Below are 18,325 nucleotides of genomic sequence, written 5' to 3'. Positions count from 1 at the left end.
ACAAGAGAAAAACAGGAATGAGAATAGACAAGGGGTAGGAAACCCTGACACTCCAGCTGTTGTGCAACTACAAGTCCCACAAGGCTTTGCAAGACTGACAGCCACAAGCATGACTCCTAGGGGCAGAAGCATGATGGGATTTGTAGTTTCACCACAGGTGGGATGCTAAGGTTGCCTAGAATAGGCATCCAGACAATGTTTCTCTGTGATTGAAGGGTGTGGAGACATCAGGCCATTGTCAGTACTGTGACCACTGATACTTACATGCACCCTGCTTTTCGGTCAGAGCCCTCAGAATTTCCATGTATGGGTGAGGAACAAGCGCAAGAGTATGGCTGAGTTTATGAAGTGAAAGTTTAAATGTCCAATAGTATGGCTGAGTATTGGAAGTAAAAGTCTCAATGCCCAAAGGAATGGCTGAGGTTATGGAAGTAAAAGTCTCAAAGGCCAGGAGGGAAGTAAAAGTCTCAATGGCCAAGAGAATGGCTGAGATTATGGAAGTAAAAGTTTCAATGGTCAAGAGAATGGCTGAGATTATGGAAATAAAAGTCTCAATGGCCAAGATAATGGCTGACGTTATGGAAGTAAAAGTCTCAATGGCCAAGAGAATGGCTGAGGTTATGGAAGTAAAAGTCTCAATGGCCAAGATAATGGCTGAGGTTATGGAAGTAAAAGTCTCAATGGCCAAGAGAATGGCTGAGGTTATGGAAGTAAAAGTTTCAATGGCCAAGAGAATGGCTGACGTTATGGAAGTAAAAGTCTAAATGGCCAAGATAATGGCTGAGGTTAAGGAAGTAAAAGTTTCAATGGCCAAGAGAATGGCTGAGGTTATGGAAGTAAAAGTCTCAATGGCCAAGGGAATGGCTGACGTTATGGAAGTAAAAGTCTCAATGGCCAAGATAATGGCTGAGGTAGTAAATTGGCAGCAGTCATTGTTCAGCCAAAGATTTTCCGTCCGGCTCCTTTGGAAAAAATCGGCAGGGCCCCAAGCTGCTCGAATTTCGGCCAATTCCTGTGAATGGCCAGCATTACTAGAATGAGTAAAGTCATTTATTGGTGATCCTGTAGAAAAAACAAACAGTCATATATATAGTATAACACTAGCTTTCACTAGAGCCACAAAGGTTGGGTTGTTTTGTTTTCATAGAGATCATGGAGACCTTGCCTGCATGTGATCGACAGTATTTCCATAGGTTAATGAATTATTATCACTATCTTCTCACATACTGTTAAAGAGTCCAGGTCCCATATATGCGTCAAGATGCATGGCTTCCGACTACATACACGTCACCAAAAATTTGTTGCACATGCCTGATTGAATCGCCCCCTTTGTATATTTTCGTACCAACCTTTTTTTATAAAAAGTTTTAATTAAGTGCTAATTATTAAGTGCAGTAACCCATAGTAACCACCCAGAATTCAGCTTGCTAAAACCCGACTGGTACAAGTAGCTCCTGATTGGTTGCTATGGGTTGCTGCATTTAAGAATGCAAACTCTTTACTGACAAAGGATGAATATGTTTGAAGACAGTTTTAAATACATTGTAGTCCAGGTCATATATATAAGCAGTATTGATACTCGGGCGAATCTATTCTTTACACTGTCATTGCAAGGTCAATAGCACAGCTATCACTGAGTCTGTTAATCCCATCAGATTTCATGGCCTCTCTCTTACTGCTGAGGTCTGGATCAGGCTGCCATAGTTATTATAACCTCCTGACTTCAAAGACAGAGTAGAGTAGGAATGGTTTAAAGACAGCATAGCTGTATTTCTCTTGGTGCAGCAGACATTCCTGGCTCCTAATCGGCAGCAGCTCTGAATCACGGCTCTTGTATCGGGCTGTTGTGAACCAACGGCTTGGCGCCTCCGGGACATTCCTCAACAGGAAGCCCAATGTTTTCATGTTAGGCTGAGAGGAAAACCTTCCCAGGAAGAGCAACCTGGACCAAACCCTTTGAACATCTGGGATGAAAAGGCTAAAAGTAAATAAGATCTGTGGGGTGCTCTCACTAGCATTGCTGTGCAGTTTGCTTGGATAGCTCTTAACCCTTTCTGAGACATCGGTTATCCTTGAACAGGACATTCAAACATTGCTGTCATTTTGTAAAGCACAGATGATTGGCTTTTTTTTAAAATGAGGGCATAAAAAGATACAAATATTTTGTCTGCACATATAATAGGCATTATCGCCTATATTTGTTTACTGTTGATCCATTTGGAGTTAAAATAGAAATGAAGCCAAAACTTCTTTTTTTTAGTTTTAGATAGAGTGGAGAGGGATTAGAACACTTGTCAGGTTTTTATTGCTGTCTGTGTCTCCGTTAGAGAGATTCACCCTCTCCTGTCCTGGTGACCATTATCACTGAGACTAAAAGTTAAAGAAAAGACCAAATTTTGAATAGAGGTGAAATCTTCTAATGGGGACACTAATTCTGGTGACCCTGCTGACCACCAAGGATTACCCTCTTTTTGGAGATATTTCCTCTCACTTCCTATTGTGGCTATGAGCGCTGCGCTAGACTTTCACCCACATGTAATACTGGGAGAAGAAGCCAGTACTCAATATGGCAAGACACTGTATATCTTACTGTACTCTAGTATGATTATTGTGCCCAAAGTTGGGCTTTAAAGAAATCCAGGAAAACCAAAAACTTACCCTTGCAGTGAGGCTACCCACGCAGGGTTTTAGTGCTTGTTTTGTCCAGGGGGTTAATTAAAGCAGATGTACTCACCTGATCCTCATTCATGGTGGTTGGCACTCACCTCTCTCCCCCTCCACTCCGACTATGAAATGCCCCCCAGTGTCCTCACGTCTAATGCAGGTCGATGGACCCGCATAAGATACGATGATTTTAGTAATACTTAGACCAGCAGAGCCAAGGGAAGAGGCTGTGGGGACCAGTTTTGCAGCCCGACAAGACTGAGGATCAGGTAAGTAAATCTGCTTTATTTGAGCCCCCTAGACGAAAATGAGCACTTAACCCTTGCAGTGTGGGGGTTGCCCCCCTGCAAGGGTAATTTTTTCCTTTACCCAGAGTTCTTCTTTAAAACCTGTCAGTTGTTGTTGTTTTTTTTTTTCATTTGGTAAGTTTTCCTTCACTTCCTGTCTCAAAGAAACAACAGGGAGGAAATCACACCAAAGTGAGGGGAATTTCCATCTTATATAGTTGTCAGTGGAACAGGTGTCCACTTGGAAGATTTCTGTGCATTTCCCGTTCCTATGACAGCTGTAAAATGTTTGGTTTCCTCTCGTTTTCAGCCTAGTGACAATGCTCACCAGGACAAACAGAGAAAGTAAAGCTTCCCAGTGAGGACAGCAGTAACAAATGTTCTAACTCTTCCACACTTGATCCAATACCTGAAAAAATGGCTTTGGGTCTGCATGAAAGTTGAACTAATAAATATGCAAAAGGAATAAAGTTCCACCTGCTGGATCTAAAAAGCACATATAAATGTATCTGGGTTAAAAACAGAAAGGTGTTTAACACTAAACATAATACATACACGATATAAAATATAATGCAATAATATAATACAATATAAAATATATAGATTGTTTTTCTCAACATTAAAAACCTGATAGGTCTTCTAATTAATGCAATAATATAATACAATATAAAATATATAGATTGTTTTTATCAACAGTAAAAACCTGATAGGTCTTCTAATACGTTCCCTTTTGGTAAATTCAAGCTTCTCAATAGGCGGTGATTGAGTTAGATATCCCTCCAGGACATCTTGTATGATTTAAGGCTTCCTGTATCTGACCTATTCAGTGTATTAAAAATGAACAGAACTTCACGAATATGTATTGAGGTTTCTGCCATAGTTTAAATATTTATTTTGCATAGCATTGACCGTGGTCTGTACCATCCATAAAAACACAGCTACAGGCTGAGTTGCCAAGATGTCACAAAAGAATTCTGAGATAGATTTTCTGAAAAAAACTATTTCTTTTTTTTTAAATTCAGAATGCAACTAGATGGCAAGTAGATTCTTTACTAACTCTATAATATAATATAATACTCTATATAATAACTCTTATAGTGCAATCTATAATTCTTTGTATGGGTTGTTATTGTGCTGCTTATATTTAAATGTGCGATATAGCCAGCATTAGTAATAACGGGATGGAAATGCTTGTAAAAGTATTTCAGGGATATTAGTCCTGAAGTTTAAAGTGAACCTGTGGTTTGTCCATAAAGGGCTTATTTTTCTTTCTTTTCACCTGGTGATCCTACCAATAACACCCTTCCTGTCCTAGGATTACAATGCCCTGTCACTGTATTGTGAAAGCGTGTTGGGACAACATAGGAGCAGGCGTTCTGTAGTCCACAGAAGTGAACTGAACAGGGTTGGTTACTGATAATTGCAGCACAGGCAGGGAGCACAGGAAGTTAGGAGCACACTGAATTTCTGGCAGGGTCAAGAGGTATTGTTCTGTATTTGCAATTTTAAAAAAAAGCCAAAACATGTTGAAGAAACTTACTAAATATTTTTATGCTCAGACATACACTTTGTTAGGTAGTAGTAGCTAAACAAACATATCTATACCAAACCATGATCATGTTTTCTTTTATTTGACAGGTGGAAAAAAGAATTCATTCTCAGCGTGCAAAGCAAAGGCAGCCACAACAACAGGAGGACTTCTGGAGATGGAAGCTTGTTAAACGTCTTCGGCTTCCTTACAACCACCACATTTCCCCTAAGGAGTCCTTCAATGACATTTTATGCCACTGCTAGAGACACTGTACCGTATAGACAATCACTGCCGGAGGTTTGGCACCACTGGTACCACGGGCCTTCATGTAATGCAGCTATGTCCCTTAGAGATAGAAAATGGAGGAATCATTAGGACATGTTGTAATCCAAAGTTTTCATACTTCCTACCTGCAGCGTTCAGTGCATACGTGAAGCTCCTAAACCAGACACAGACCAAACAGTGCTAATTTTGGACATAAAACATGGACAAGACAAACCTCTTTTATTTAAAAATGGAGCAAAAGGATCAAAATTTGTGTTTTTGTTTCTTTTTTTTTTATCATTGTTTTGTTTATTCTCCATAAAACTTGAATGCTTTTATATATCAGATTTAGGGTTGATTGATGTATATTTTATTAGTCAGGGTATAAACTAAGCCCTTTCCCTTTTCCTGCAAAAATATTTTTTTTGTTTCGCAGATATATGGCTTTTTTATTCCTTCTTTTCCCCCATTCTGTTCGGGTTGATTAAGCAGCCTTCCACATTTCAATGGTTGAAAGTGCGGGAATTCTTGTCCGAAACTATGGCCACTAAGGGACCTGTTTGAGATGACATCCACTTTGTATCTTGGAAGCTTCCACTAATGTTGAGTGGAAACAAGTTAAAGGAAACAAAGTTTATTATAAAGAATAAGTGCGGTATATGTGTTTTCTTAAAGTTATAAAAGTAAAAAAGGCCTAAAACCCTGATCATTTTGTATACCTACCCCTTCTTGGCCAAGGAACATGGGAGGTCTATTTAATCAAGACATGATGTGTTTACCAAGTCATCTTTTAGACTCATGGCTGACTTTCAAGTGAAACTAGGTTCTTCTAGTTTATTTTTATTGCCCTATTGGATCATTTTGTGCAGTAAGGTGGATCTGAGTGCCATAATTCATAAATCCGTATGGATAGCTTTACACCTTTTATTGGCAGATTTTCTCCACCAACTAGTCTTGCCTGCAACTAAGCGATTCTTTATTTTCACATAATCTCAGTGTTTCTTCCATTTGTGTCATCAAATACCTATAATTTCATATAAACTTAATTTGTTAGGGAGGCTTTCATAGTCGTACATTTGGCCTATTTGGAAACATCTCCCATACGTCCCAAGGAAAAGGTGATACAGTTTTGAGTATTCGCTTTCCACATGTTGTGAAAAAAAGAAGCCCAGCACTTGGATTCATTGTAACAATGTAAATTGTTCTGTATTGTATTTGTATTATTTTCTTCTGCTATCCTATAGTGGGATTTGATGCCAGTTGTTGGGAAATAAAGCATTGTGATGTCTCCCTCTTACTGATGGCAAAGTTCAGGCTTTGCAGAAAGAAAACTGTCAGTTTGTTTTTTTCTTTTGTCATTCCAATTTGAGTTAATGTGCTGAGCATATGTTTTTAAAAAAAAAAAAGCTTTGTAATAAAACAGAAAAAATATTATACTATTTGTTGCTACAGAATTATCAAGTGTCATCTTCTTTGCGTTATAAGACATTATTATTGCAGAATGTACATTTTGTGATGTAATCAACTATTGTTGCCCATGGGATCATAATTCATAAATCAGCATTCAGAAGTGTTTTCTTTCAAAATAGTAAGTATGCCATGTGTGAACTGGGGTACACACTAGAAAATATTTTAGTCACAAGAATTTTGTACTAACGCATGTTGCAATCACAAAGGCACAAATAACAAAACTCAGCATGCACCTTTTAGTCCACTGTTTGTGGGGTCTGCTGCTTTATGAGTTTAATGATGGTAAGGGATGGTGTATGGAGCACTGCGCAAATTGTTGGCGCTATATAAATTAGGGTTGCACAGATACCAAGTACAGTACTCGGTACAAGTACGAGTACATGTACCGATACTTTTGAGCTCCAAGACTAGACTAGAGAAAAATTAAAATGTTAGGAGGCAGCTGCCATTTGTAAGGAGCACACGGAGCTCCTGGGATTAGTACATCTCTGTTTTAATATATGATTTTGTTTTTATAAATATAAATAAAGGGATGCACCGATACCAGTTTTGCGAGTACTGGTACTTGCCGAGTACTTACAAGTACGAGTACAATACATTTTTGTTTATTGTCATGTGACAGTTTTTTTAAAACAATACAGACTAATGATTTCAGGACAGTGGTGGAGCGCCAGAGCCAGGTCCCCGCTGCAACCGCTACAACCCTGGTAGTTCTCATGAAAATGCCATGTATCTGCACTGGTACCCGAACTGTATCTGTGCATCCCTAATATAAACCCTGTATAATAATAATATTAATAAAGGAGCACAGAAAAAACCCAAACATAGTAATGGCACCCATAACAACCAGTCACATATTTTCCTTTACTAGACAATTCTCGGCAGCTATGGAAAATGCCTTCACTGTGCTACAGCTGTACCATGACTCAAAATTCTGCAATTTAAATTGAACCCCTAGTGATCTCCTATTATTATAACTGACCAATAAACTAAAAATTCACATTGAAGTGGTGAACCAGTCAACGCATTCAAACAGAATAATGATCACATGGAAATTTATACGGATAGAATATGGAGGTTGATGTTGCAAATTTGTTGACTTAAATGCTGATCCAATAGCCTTCGCATTTTCTGAGGCCTTGACCTGGAATTAAAACACAGATTTGTTCTAACTTTCTACCTGCTTGCTTTATCCAGATCAGTAACTTGAAGAGTATCAAAGCCAGACATAACCAGGCAGCTAATTTTTATAGAAGGAGGTTAGTACTAGTAGCAAATCTTCATTACTCAGTAGAGGTTTCCTTTAAAGTGTGGGGGGGGGGGAAACAAAACCAGAAAAAAACTAACCTTCGAGGAAAACAATTTTATACACACCAGTCTGTTGGCCCGTTTGCTAAAGCACAGCTTTCGGCTGAGATTTAATTAGACTTCTCGGGCTCACTGCTGTGGTTCGTGCTGCTGGTCACTAGTCACTGCAGTGATGTGGGGTTCATTGGAAGAAACCACGTCAGTCAAAGGGGCACACACTAATTTACCCTCCTTAAAGAGTCAAATCACACTTCTTTAGCAAACAAGCCAAAGGATAAGTATGCATAAAGTTGATTTACAGGATAGCTATTATGGGTCTATGCTGATCCCCTGACAGTGACTTTAAAGTGAACCTACGGTGAAGATGAATAAAATAAACTGCCATCAGGCATTATAGCTTTAGTTATCTTCTAGAGTGTTAAAAACCTGTAATCACAGGGTAGTCGGTTATAAGTTGGCATCCCCCCCACCGACTCTTTGCTATTTTCCCTTTAACTGACATACAGTGTGACATTGAAGATGGGAGGGGGATATGGCAAAGTGCCAACTTCTGACACTATGTTGTTATATTCATAAAACTAAAGATGTTCTTTAAAAAAAGCAAACATATTTACTGTGAAATGTACCTTAAAGGAGAACTATGAGATGAGTGATTTCCACTCACCTCATAGTTCTAGCCGACCTGTAACAATGAGACTGTCACAGGTCGGCTCAGTAGATCGGGAGACTGTCACAGGTCGGCTCAGTAGACACATACCGGGTTCGCTCACCTCTCGATCCTCTCACGGCTCCCTGCTGTGACAGGGGGAGGGGCTGGATTCCCCTCTCCCCGCTCCGATCTGCCAGCGCTGACTGGCGGAACGGACGGAGGAGGGGGCGGTTACAGCTGGCTCTGCCTCTAGATAGGCAGAGCCAGCTGTCACTCAAGCAGCTGGGCGGATGCCGACGTCCATGTCGGGACGGCTGCGGCGTCTTAGGGTAACGGGAGGACGCTAGTTTGTGTCCTCCCGTTACCCTAAGGAGAACTATGGGGAAAAACACTGACCCCATAGTTCTCCTTTAATCCATTATGTTAATCAATATTGCTGATTTAATCTAAACATTGCATGTACAGGATTACAACTCCTTTATCATGTAAGACAATTCACATACAGTATGTGTAGTTTAGTTGTTTTCCTGGAGTACAGTTTTATTGATACATTTATTTTGATATACTCAGCACACAATAGGAGACTGCCCTGTTAAAAAAAGGGGTCTTATACTGTATCTTGGTATGTCAATAGGGGTTTAATTACTAACAAGTCCCCATTTTCTGGTGAGGCCAAAATTCAAAATCCCTCAATTTTTGAAGGTTGCTTAGATGCTCTAAGATTTAGCATTGCAATAATATAGGCCCACATTGAAGTAAAGATAGAAGGGTTCACGTATCAAAAAGCTGGCGCAATGAAGGCATTTGTATTAAGAACAAATTTGCCACCCACCCCATGCCATTTGAGCATTTGGTTTATGTACCCAATGGCTGAATCATCAGGGTTTTTCTCTATTAAAATATAACCACTTTTATCAGAAATCCACAGAACCCATCTTTTTTTTCCCTCTAGAGGCAAATAAACACATGTGCCTGTATCCTATTATATATGTCTATGTTTCCTCAAGATAAGAGTGAAGCTAGTGGCTAATACAGTATCTATGTTCACAGCACAAGTCCCTGCATTAACTGTTTTCTTGGAGAAATGAAAAACTGTCATGCCCAAAAACAATTTCCAGTTAGAGACATTTTTACGGGTCTTTGGTCCCCAGAGACCTCCCAGTTGATATGTTTATTTTAGCAGGATAGAACACTGATCATCTAATATATGCAGATATATTTAACCCTAAACCTCAACATTATAAATCCCATTACCCCTACTCTTGTAATCCCTGTCTCATAATTCCTGTGCTCTCAGTAGAAACACAACGCAAAGGATCAAAAGAACAGTGTTCCTTCAGAATAGCACCTAATGGGGTTGAGGCGAGTCATATTGCAGACTTTGCTGATAGCTGTATTCATTATGTGTGGTTACTGGCCACTTCAACAGAGATCTCACTCCAACAAGAATGAAGGCAAGAAGGTATGTAACAGTAATATCCATAACCACTTTTTCCAAAACACTGAAATGATATCTTAAGCAGGCAGAGTAACACCTAATAACACACAGCTCATGTGACCCAAAATGAGGCTCTTAGAAGACTAAACATTACAAATGTATGTCATCTTTTACCGGATATCCAGAAAACGTATGTAGAAAGGAAAACAGGCCTCTAGCTACAAACTGCAGAGTAGGAACACTCTGTGGTTAAGAGAACTGGCAATGATTCCTCTTGCCAACTCATTGACTGTCAGATGATAACCACAGTTTTTAAATAAAAGAAGGCTTCGGAAACAGGACAGAAAACTGCAAGCCACTTGAGGTCCAAAACAAGCAGAGAACATTGACTGGAAATGAAAATGCTTTGCTTATATTCACTTGGCATGGAAATGGCTGACCAAGTTAAAAAAACGCACTCCTCCTGCTAAAACAAACAGCTATCCGACTACTAAATATAGAGCCTGACCACAAATGCATGATACAGTCACATGGGCCACTTAGTAGGTGTCCAAGATATACAGATCTATACTAAATGTAATTTGGATGTAACATGCGCAATAAATAAACATGTGCAGAACAGGTGTCACTTACTAGCCTTATTACCCAGTCAACATCTAAGGTCACCCTTCTCACATTTGTATTTACTTGTCTTACCTCCATCACACAATCATTAACATCGCTATGTCCTTGTCTGCACAACAGCTCCCCCCACCACATGTGTACAGAACACAATGGATGCTGCACTTATGTGATTGTACCTGGCAGTAATGAAAATTGAAGCTCACAGCAGAAAGGAAAAGCATGCAGTGACATTTGAAGACTTTAATATGTATAGACCATCACACAGAACACCAGCATCAGGGAACATTGTAGTTAAAGTGTATATATAGTCAACAATTGTTTTTATACTTTAAGATAAAGTAGATAAGTGTTAAATCCCCCGGCAGCTTTTTTTTTGCTGCATGAGACTCAACGGGAGATCAGAGGAAATGCCACCAAAGTAAGGGGAGGGTAGCACAGTAGTTTAGTGGGTAGCACTCCTGCCTTGCAGCACAGGGGGGTACCTGGTTCAAATCTTGGTTCGGACACCCCCTGCAAGGAGTTTGCTTGTTTTCCCTGTGCTTGCATGGGTTTCCTCCCACACTCCAAAGACCAGTTATATCCAGGGCCGGATTTACTCTCTCAAATGCCCTAAGGCATGGTCCCTCCCAGCCAAACCCCCCCCCTCCAATGGAGAGTGGCAACCAGATGGCGGGGGCAGCAGGGTTGGTTTTAATTGTATTTTGTTCTTAATTTTATTTTACTTTTTTATCCATTTTTTCTTTTTTAAATTTGTATTTATTTTTTTATTTTTCATTTTTTTATTTTTCTTATTACCTTTTACTGTTTTATTTTGTTTTAAGTTTTTATTATCTAATTTTTATGTTTATTTATTTTATTATTTTTTACTTTTGATCAGTTTTTATTTTTTTACATTTTTATTTCATTTTTTTCACTTAACTTTATTGCTATCACACAGGAGATAACAATCCCCTGTGTGATAGCATTTGGAGGTAACAGGTTCTCTTTCTTGAACCTGTCACCTTCAAAACAGGAGTTTGAGAACAGTACTGTGCTGGCTGTCCTGTGACAGCTGATATGGGAAGGCTGCGAGTACAGCTCTCCCGTCTCAGTGTTTACATGGAGTAGAGCGGAGAACGGACCATGGAGAGGGGTGGAGGAGGGGGCGGTGGAGGGGGGGCGGACCTGCAGGCTTATTACAAGTGATCTCAGCGGTTTCGCCAGGATCACTTGTACAAAGTGAGGGGCGGCTTCCCCGCTCTACATTTAGCCCTGCTTGTCTGAAGCAGGGCTAAATGTAGAAAAAGAAACTACTCATACGGCTGTGCTGCCCCTATATTCCCTGTTGCCTCGAGGCCAGACCTCGTTGGCCTTGAGGGAAATCTGGCCCTGGCTGTACCCTTACCATTCCTCCTCAATGTAAGGCTGGGCACACACCTTACAACCATCGCAAGACTTTTGTCTTGCGATGGGTGTAAGGTACTTAAAAAAACGTACGATCTGCCTATCTTGCATAGGCAGATCATACTTGCGATGATCGCAAGCCACGCCCCCTGAGGGGTGGGCTTCCGATGACCGCAATGCCGAACGGGCAGTGTGCGCTTGCGCACACTGGCCCGTCCGGCTTTTATCTTACGAACATGCTACAGACCCGCCGAACATCGTACGATGCTCTGCGGGTTTTGAAACATGTTTGTAAGTTTAAAGATTATCGTAAGGTGTGTGGAAGCAGGTCGCACGGCTTCCACACACCTTACGATAATCGTACGATCGTGGGATTTCCCGCGATTATCGTACGATTATCGTAAGGTGTGTGGGGACCTTTAGATTCCCCTCACCTCTTGCTCTCATTACTTCGTGTCTTCATGACAGTGGTCACCAGAACAAATAGTTGGATGAATCTCCCCAGTGCAGACACAGACAATAAAACTTAGCAGAGTCTAAACCAGGGGTCTCAAAGTGCGGCCAGTGGACCAGTTACTTTTAGCCAGCTGATAGTGGGGTAAAGCTGGCCCTACTGCACCCAAAAATCCTTGCACCGGCACTTGTTCAGACACGCGAACTCCATACCCGCTGGGAATATTACTGGTTTGGAGTTTGCATGCAGAATTGTCACCTGTTGTTTGTTGTTTTTTTAATATTGAAGCCATAGTAAATGAAGCCTGCTTCCTTGTATGCTGCTGAAATCATTTTCGGTGTCAAGAGCCCTGCTAAGATTAATACACTGGGGGTGAGTGGAAATAATGCCCCCCCCCCCCATTTGGTGGCCAGCGGAAAGTGTGCCCTTGCATTGGCAGTGGCAAAAATCATCCCCTTGCATTGGTGGTCCCTGTTAAAAATGGCCTACCCCTTGCATTGGTGGTCAGTGCCAAGAATGCCCCCAATGCATTGGTGATCAGTGGCAAAAATGCCCCCCTTGCATCAGTGGTCACTGGAAAGAATGCCCCACCTTGCATTGGTAGTCACTGGGGAAAATGCCCCCTTGCATCAGTGGTCACTGGAAATAATGCCCCCCTTGCATTGGTGGTCAGTGGTAAGAAAGCCCCCCTTGCATTAGTGGTCAGTGGTAAAAATGCCCCCCTTGCATTGGTGGTCAGTGGTAATAATGCCCCCCTTGCATTAGGTGGTCAGTGGTAATAATGCCCCCCTTGCATTGGTGGTCAATGGTAAGAATGCCCCCTTCGCATTGGTGGTCAGTGGTAAAAATGCCCCACTTGCATTGGTGGTCAGTGGTTAGAATGCACCCCTTGCATTGGTGGTCAGTGGTAAGAATGCACCCTTTGCATTGGTGGTCAGTGGAAAGAATCCTCTTTTCTACAGTGTTAGGCTGAATGCTACATTTACAGACAGTGAAAAAGATAATTGGTGTCATGCCACTGTGCCAAGGGCACTGGATCTGTCCTTGCTCTCTCTCCTGGCTGTCTCTCCTCTCTCTCCTTGCTCCCTCTCATGGCTGTCTCTCCTCACACGCTCTCCTGTCTGACACTGCTCATGCAGCCCCTATGGAAAAAGAAATCGTACCCAGTGGCCCCCAGGTCATTTGAGACCCCTGGTCTAAACCTTCTCCGATCCTTTAAAAAAAGTTTCTATCAAGCTAGAAATGTACCGTGATGACATACTGAGACAAACCAAAACGAAATAAAATGCATCAAAATGAAATGTATGTGCACATTGGAAGCAACTATGAATATTTATTGAGATGGAGTTCACCTCAACAATAGTAGTACTTGATGAGCAAATACTCCCCACTCCACAGTACTTTGATTACAAACCTTTAGACTCTTCCGCAGTTACTGATCTTTTTCTCCCAGGCCAGACACAGAGGTTACTGTAAGTGATGAGATTTGAATTTACCTGAACATGAATTTGCAGCAAATTTATGAGATTTGTGTTAAATTCAAACTGGCAAATTTTAGCAAAGTTTGGCACTGACAGAGAATGTTCTGAAAAAGAGAAAATATCCAGTGAGTGGCAGCTCTCTGGGCAAGAATACCTTGTTGATGAGGAGGAGAGGAGAATGGTCACTGGTTACATCCGAGGTACACAGAAGAGCATCACTGAACACACAACACATTGAACCTTGGAGCAGATGGGCTACAGCCACAGAAGACCACACCTGGTGCCACTGCTGTCAGCTAAGAACAGGAAACTGAGGCTACAGTTTGCCAGGGCTCACCAAAATTGTAAAATAGAAGATTGGAAAAACGTTGCCTGGTTTGACGAGTCTCGATTTCTGTTGCGACATTCGGATGGTCGGGTCAGAATTTCATATAAACAACATGAAAGCATGGATCCATCCTGCCTGGTGGAGCTTTGCATCATGGATATGCAGCCGACAAATCTGCAGCAACTGCGTGATGCTATCATGTCAGTATGGACCAAACTCTCTAAGGAATAACTCCATCACCTTGTTGAATCTATGCCACAAAGAATGAAAGCATTTCTTAAGACAAAAGGGGTGCAACCCAGTGCTAGCAAGGTGTACCTAATAAAGTGGCCAGTGAGTGTGTGTATATAAATATATATATTTGCCACTGGCTAGTTTTGGATGCCATGGGCAACGGCTCCAGATTTTGGCTACTCTACTTTTGATAAATTCCCCTCAATTTCCATTATCTCATAAAAAAAATAGAAAACAAAATATATCCTGTAAAAACTGAACAAAACTCATAATACACCATATATATAGTAATTGAATATTACCCATAAATGTAAACTATCCCAATAATAGCTTAACCCTTGCGGGATTCTTGTTTGTAGTGTACAGTTTGTTTTTTTTGTGTTTGTGCTGTATGATTTTGTAAATAAACAGAATTTTAAAAAATCCTTCTTAACACAGCATGGGCTTTTCTATATTTTCAGGATTCATCCTAAATTCCTGAGCTCAGAATTACATTGTACAAATCCCACAAAAATATGAATGTTATATTTGTTTTGTATTATGTCTGCATGAAGATTATACTATACAGTGCAACCGAAAATTGTGCAAACAACCAGATGGTACACAAAGCACCCGAGATACAATTTTATATTGCTGATATTAGCACTATTCAGTGAGCTGTATAATATTTAGGAGACAATTCTTCCCAGTACTGGAGGGGACACATCACAATATACTGGTAGGATACAAGTAGTTACGTTTGTACAGTATTTACAAGAACACAATCCCAACCCCCCACCCCCCAGTAATGGATAAGCCACAGGTCATTCCACCCACAACTCGGAAACCGACTGATTCAAGTCCTTAGGGCCAACACTGTTGGTTGGTGTATTATGTGACAATCGGCACTATCGAATGGAGCTGTCTTGACACCACTGCAATTGTAATATACAGTTATATCATCCTGTTGGGAATATCTTCCTTTTAAGGGGTCGATGTTAATGAAATATTTATGAGGGAGTTTAATTCCCAGTGGTGTACATCTATAATGGTGCAATTATCTGGACAACTAGCCCTTAATTTATAATCACAGGAAGATACATCTCTGCACTGGAGGATCGTATCACAGTCTTTTTTAACTAATTGTTCAATTTAAAGGGGAACTCCAGGATTACAAAAAATGGGTCTTTAGACCGCCATAGCTCAGGGGAGAAGAGTAGCGCCACTGCAAGGGTTAACTGCTCGTTTTGGTCTAAGGGCACAAATAAAGAAAATATTCTCACCAGATCCTTGATTCCGCCTGGCTACTAGACTGTTCCCCTCAGCCTCTCTCCCCTGGGCTCCGGCGATCTAAAGACCCATGATGTCATCACGTCTAACGCAGGTTTATTGCATTTCACTAGACGTGAAGACGCTGAGGGACATACCACAGCCGGAGCGAAGGTAGAGAGAGGTAAGTGCTGACTACCGCAGGACTAAGAAACAAGTATCTCATCTGTATTCCGGCCCCTAGACCAAAACAAGCAGTTAACCCTTGCAGTGTGGTGGTAACCCCCACTTCAAGGGTTAGTTTTATTTAAAAAAAACTTGAGTTCTTCTTCAAAATACGCCTGTCATGAGAGACGTACAGAGTACAATGGTTGGCCTCCTAGTGAAAATACCAGTTGCCTGGCTGTGTCTGGCTTCAGCACGTTTGAGTCCCAGATCTGGAATAAGCATACTCTAAAAAAATGTTAGAATTCCTTATCTCTTTACTTGTTTCAGGTCAGTGACTCAGAAAGGTTATAAACTATTAGCATGGCAACCAGAGAAACATAAGAATAAAGTTATATTGAGTTATAATGGACAACTGATGATTGGTTACAGAAGTAACAATTTCACCATCTATGTAATTCGCTCAATGAAGCCTGTGCTCTGCAGGAATGTGACACACCACAGATGCCTGAGATTGAAGGATCTCTTCCATGGATCTCGACATGATCCGTCCGTCCATGAGTTACCAGTCTGTGACCCAAATGTAGATGTATTCCAGAAGCTGGATGATTACACTGACAGCAAATGGTCATATATAGTTCCTGTGGGACACTATACTACAAAATACTCCCACAAATGCGGGCCACTGATTGCAACCAAGATTTGTTAGTTTGCACACACAAAAAACTACTTTTCCTAACAAATTCCTTCAAGACCATGTTGCAAAAATAAATAAACCCCAATGAAAGCCATAGGAGCAAAGCTAAATTTTAGACAGCAAAATCCTAATTAACAAGAATGCCAACTCCAGGTGAGTATAATGATTCATTAAACAGGTGTCCAGCAGACAATTGATTATAAAAGGGCGTTACTTAACAAAGAAAACCCCTTCCCATTTCATGCTGTCAGCAATGGCACCACATGGAAGAGAAATGTCACAAGGCCTGAGAAAGAAAATAATTTATTTACACAGGAAAGGTGAAGGCTACAAGAAGATCAGCAAAGCTTTACTTATCAGTCAGAATACTGTAGCAAAAGTGTAATAAAGATGGAACTGCAACCATTTCACAGAGACGTCCAGGCCGTCCACGGACGTTAACACCTCGTCAGGAGCGTCTTCTGATGAGAAGGGTTGAAGAAAATTGCCATGCAAGTTCACTGCAGTTAGCTAAAGAAATAGAAAGTCAAACTGGGGTGATTGTTTCCCGTGGCACAATACAGCGTACACTGCAGAGGAATGGCATGCATGGGTGTCGTCCACAAAGGAAGCCTCTCCTAATGCACAAAAAAAACGCCCCTACAATTTGCCAGGGCACATGCTGAAAAAGAAGACTACTGGGACTCTGTACTCTGGAGTGATGAGACCAAGATCAATGTTTTTGGAACTGATGGCTTCGCATAGGTGAGGAGTACAAAGAAAAATGCATGGTGCCTACAGAGAAACGTGGTGGTGGCAGTGTCCTCCTGTGGGGCTGCATGAGTGCTGCTGGTGTCGGGGAGCTGCATTTCATTGATGGTATCATGAATTCACAGATGTACTGCTCTATATTGAAAGAGAAGATGCTACCATCACTCCGTGCCCTTGGTTGTCGTGCACTTTTCCATGACAATGTTCCAAAACACACATCTAAGGCCACTGTTGCATTTCTGAAGAAGAACAGGGTGAAAGTGATTCCATGGCCAAGTCTGTCTCCTGATCTGAACCCAATCGAAGACCTATGGGGAATTCTGAAGAGGCAAGTCGATCTTGTCTCTTCAGAATTCTATCCTGCTTCCAGGCTCTAAAAGAGGTTGTTCTTGAAGAATGGAAAAAGATAGATGTTGCAATATGTCGCCAACTTGTTCATTCCATGCCTAGAAGACTTGGTGCTGTCCTTACAAATCAGGGAGGTCACACAGAATACTAGATGTAGTCGTTTTTGTTGTGGGGTGTATTCATTTTTGCTCCACCTAATTTGAGTAAAACTGAAGAATCTGTAATCTAAGTTATATGAATAACCTTACTTTAATGTAATGAGCTAAACAAATGTTCTATAAAACTCGCTTTTGTCAAAATATAGGAAATTACACTTCACTGAGATACTGAGTAAAATCTTACAGTTCAAAGGGGTGTACTCATTTATGCTGAACACTGTATCTGTGACTAGTTAAAACATCAAACGCCTATATAAAAGTTCCTTTGTGAATTATATTTCTACTCATGGTTTAAAACAAATTAAAGCATATCTATAGCCAAGAACAAAAATGTGATATATTGCAGCTTATCATTTCTTAGATGCAGTGGCTGAATTAGTTTTATATTTTCAGGCTCTCTTCCCTTTACTTTCACCTGGGGATCCTGCCAGTAGCATACAACCTATCCCAGTGTGACAATGCATACTTACTCACTGTATCTATTGAGGAGTAGAGTTGTCACCCTTAGACAGGGTTGCAGAACAACTCCTCCATAACATAGGGGGAGGTGATTTGTTGTCCACATAGATCCCTGAGAACAATGCTGCCTGATAAGAGTGCAGCACAGACAGAGAGCACAGGAAATGATCAGCTCATAAGATTTCCAGCAGTATCAACAGGTTTTTTTGTACTTGGTAAACAGATATAACAAAACACTTTCAATAAAATATGTAACAGACCAAAAGGGAGCAAATAAGAGAAGTTCATGATTATGCTTTATATACACTTTAACCCTTACAAGTTTTGCTCTACAAGGTGCACCTCATGTGCGGTCTATTGCAATGCTGCTGATCTGAATAGAAAA

The 18,325-nt window shown here is 40.9% G+C and overlaps 1 protein-coding gene across 1 annotated transcript in view; it reads left to right on the top strand.

Annotated features, from left to right (window-relative positions):
• LEF1 (lymphoid enhancer binding factor 1) overlaps positions 1–6,183 on the top strand; it is a 121,590-nt gene extending 115,407 nt beyond the window's left edge. Inside the window, exon 14 of the mRNA XM_018554474.1 lies at positions 4,590–6,183. Coding sequence (XP_018409976.1) covers positions 4,590–4,672 — 83 coding nt within the window. The 3' untranslated portion in view covers positions 4,673–6,183. The remainder of the gene's footprint in view (positions 1–4,589) is intronic.
• Positions 6,184–18,325: the final 12,142 nt, after the last annotated feature.

This window comes from Nanorana parkeri, unplaced genomic scaffold (assembly GCF_000935625.1).
Source record: "Nanorana parkeri isolate BGI_ZX_2015 unplaced genomic scaffold, ASM93562v1 scaffold161, whole genome shotgun sequence".
In the NCBI taxonomy this organism is placed as follows: domain Eukaryota; kingdom Metazoa; phylum Chordata; class Amphibia; order Anura; family Dicroglossidae; genus Nanorana; species Nanorana parkeri.
Note: the sequence above shows the minus strand (reverse complement) of the source record. Positions and strands in the feature narration are given on the sequence as shown.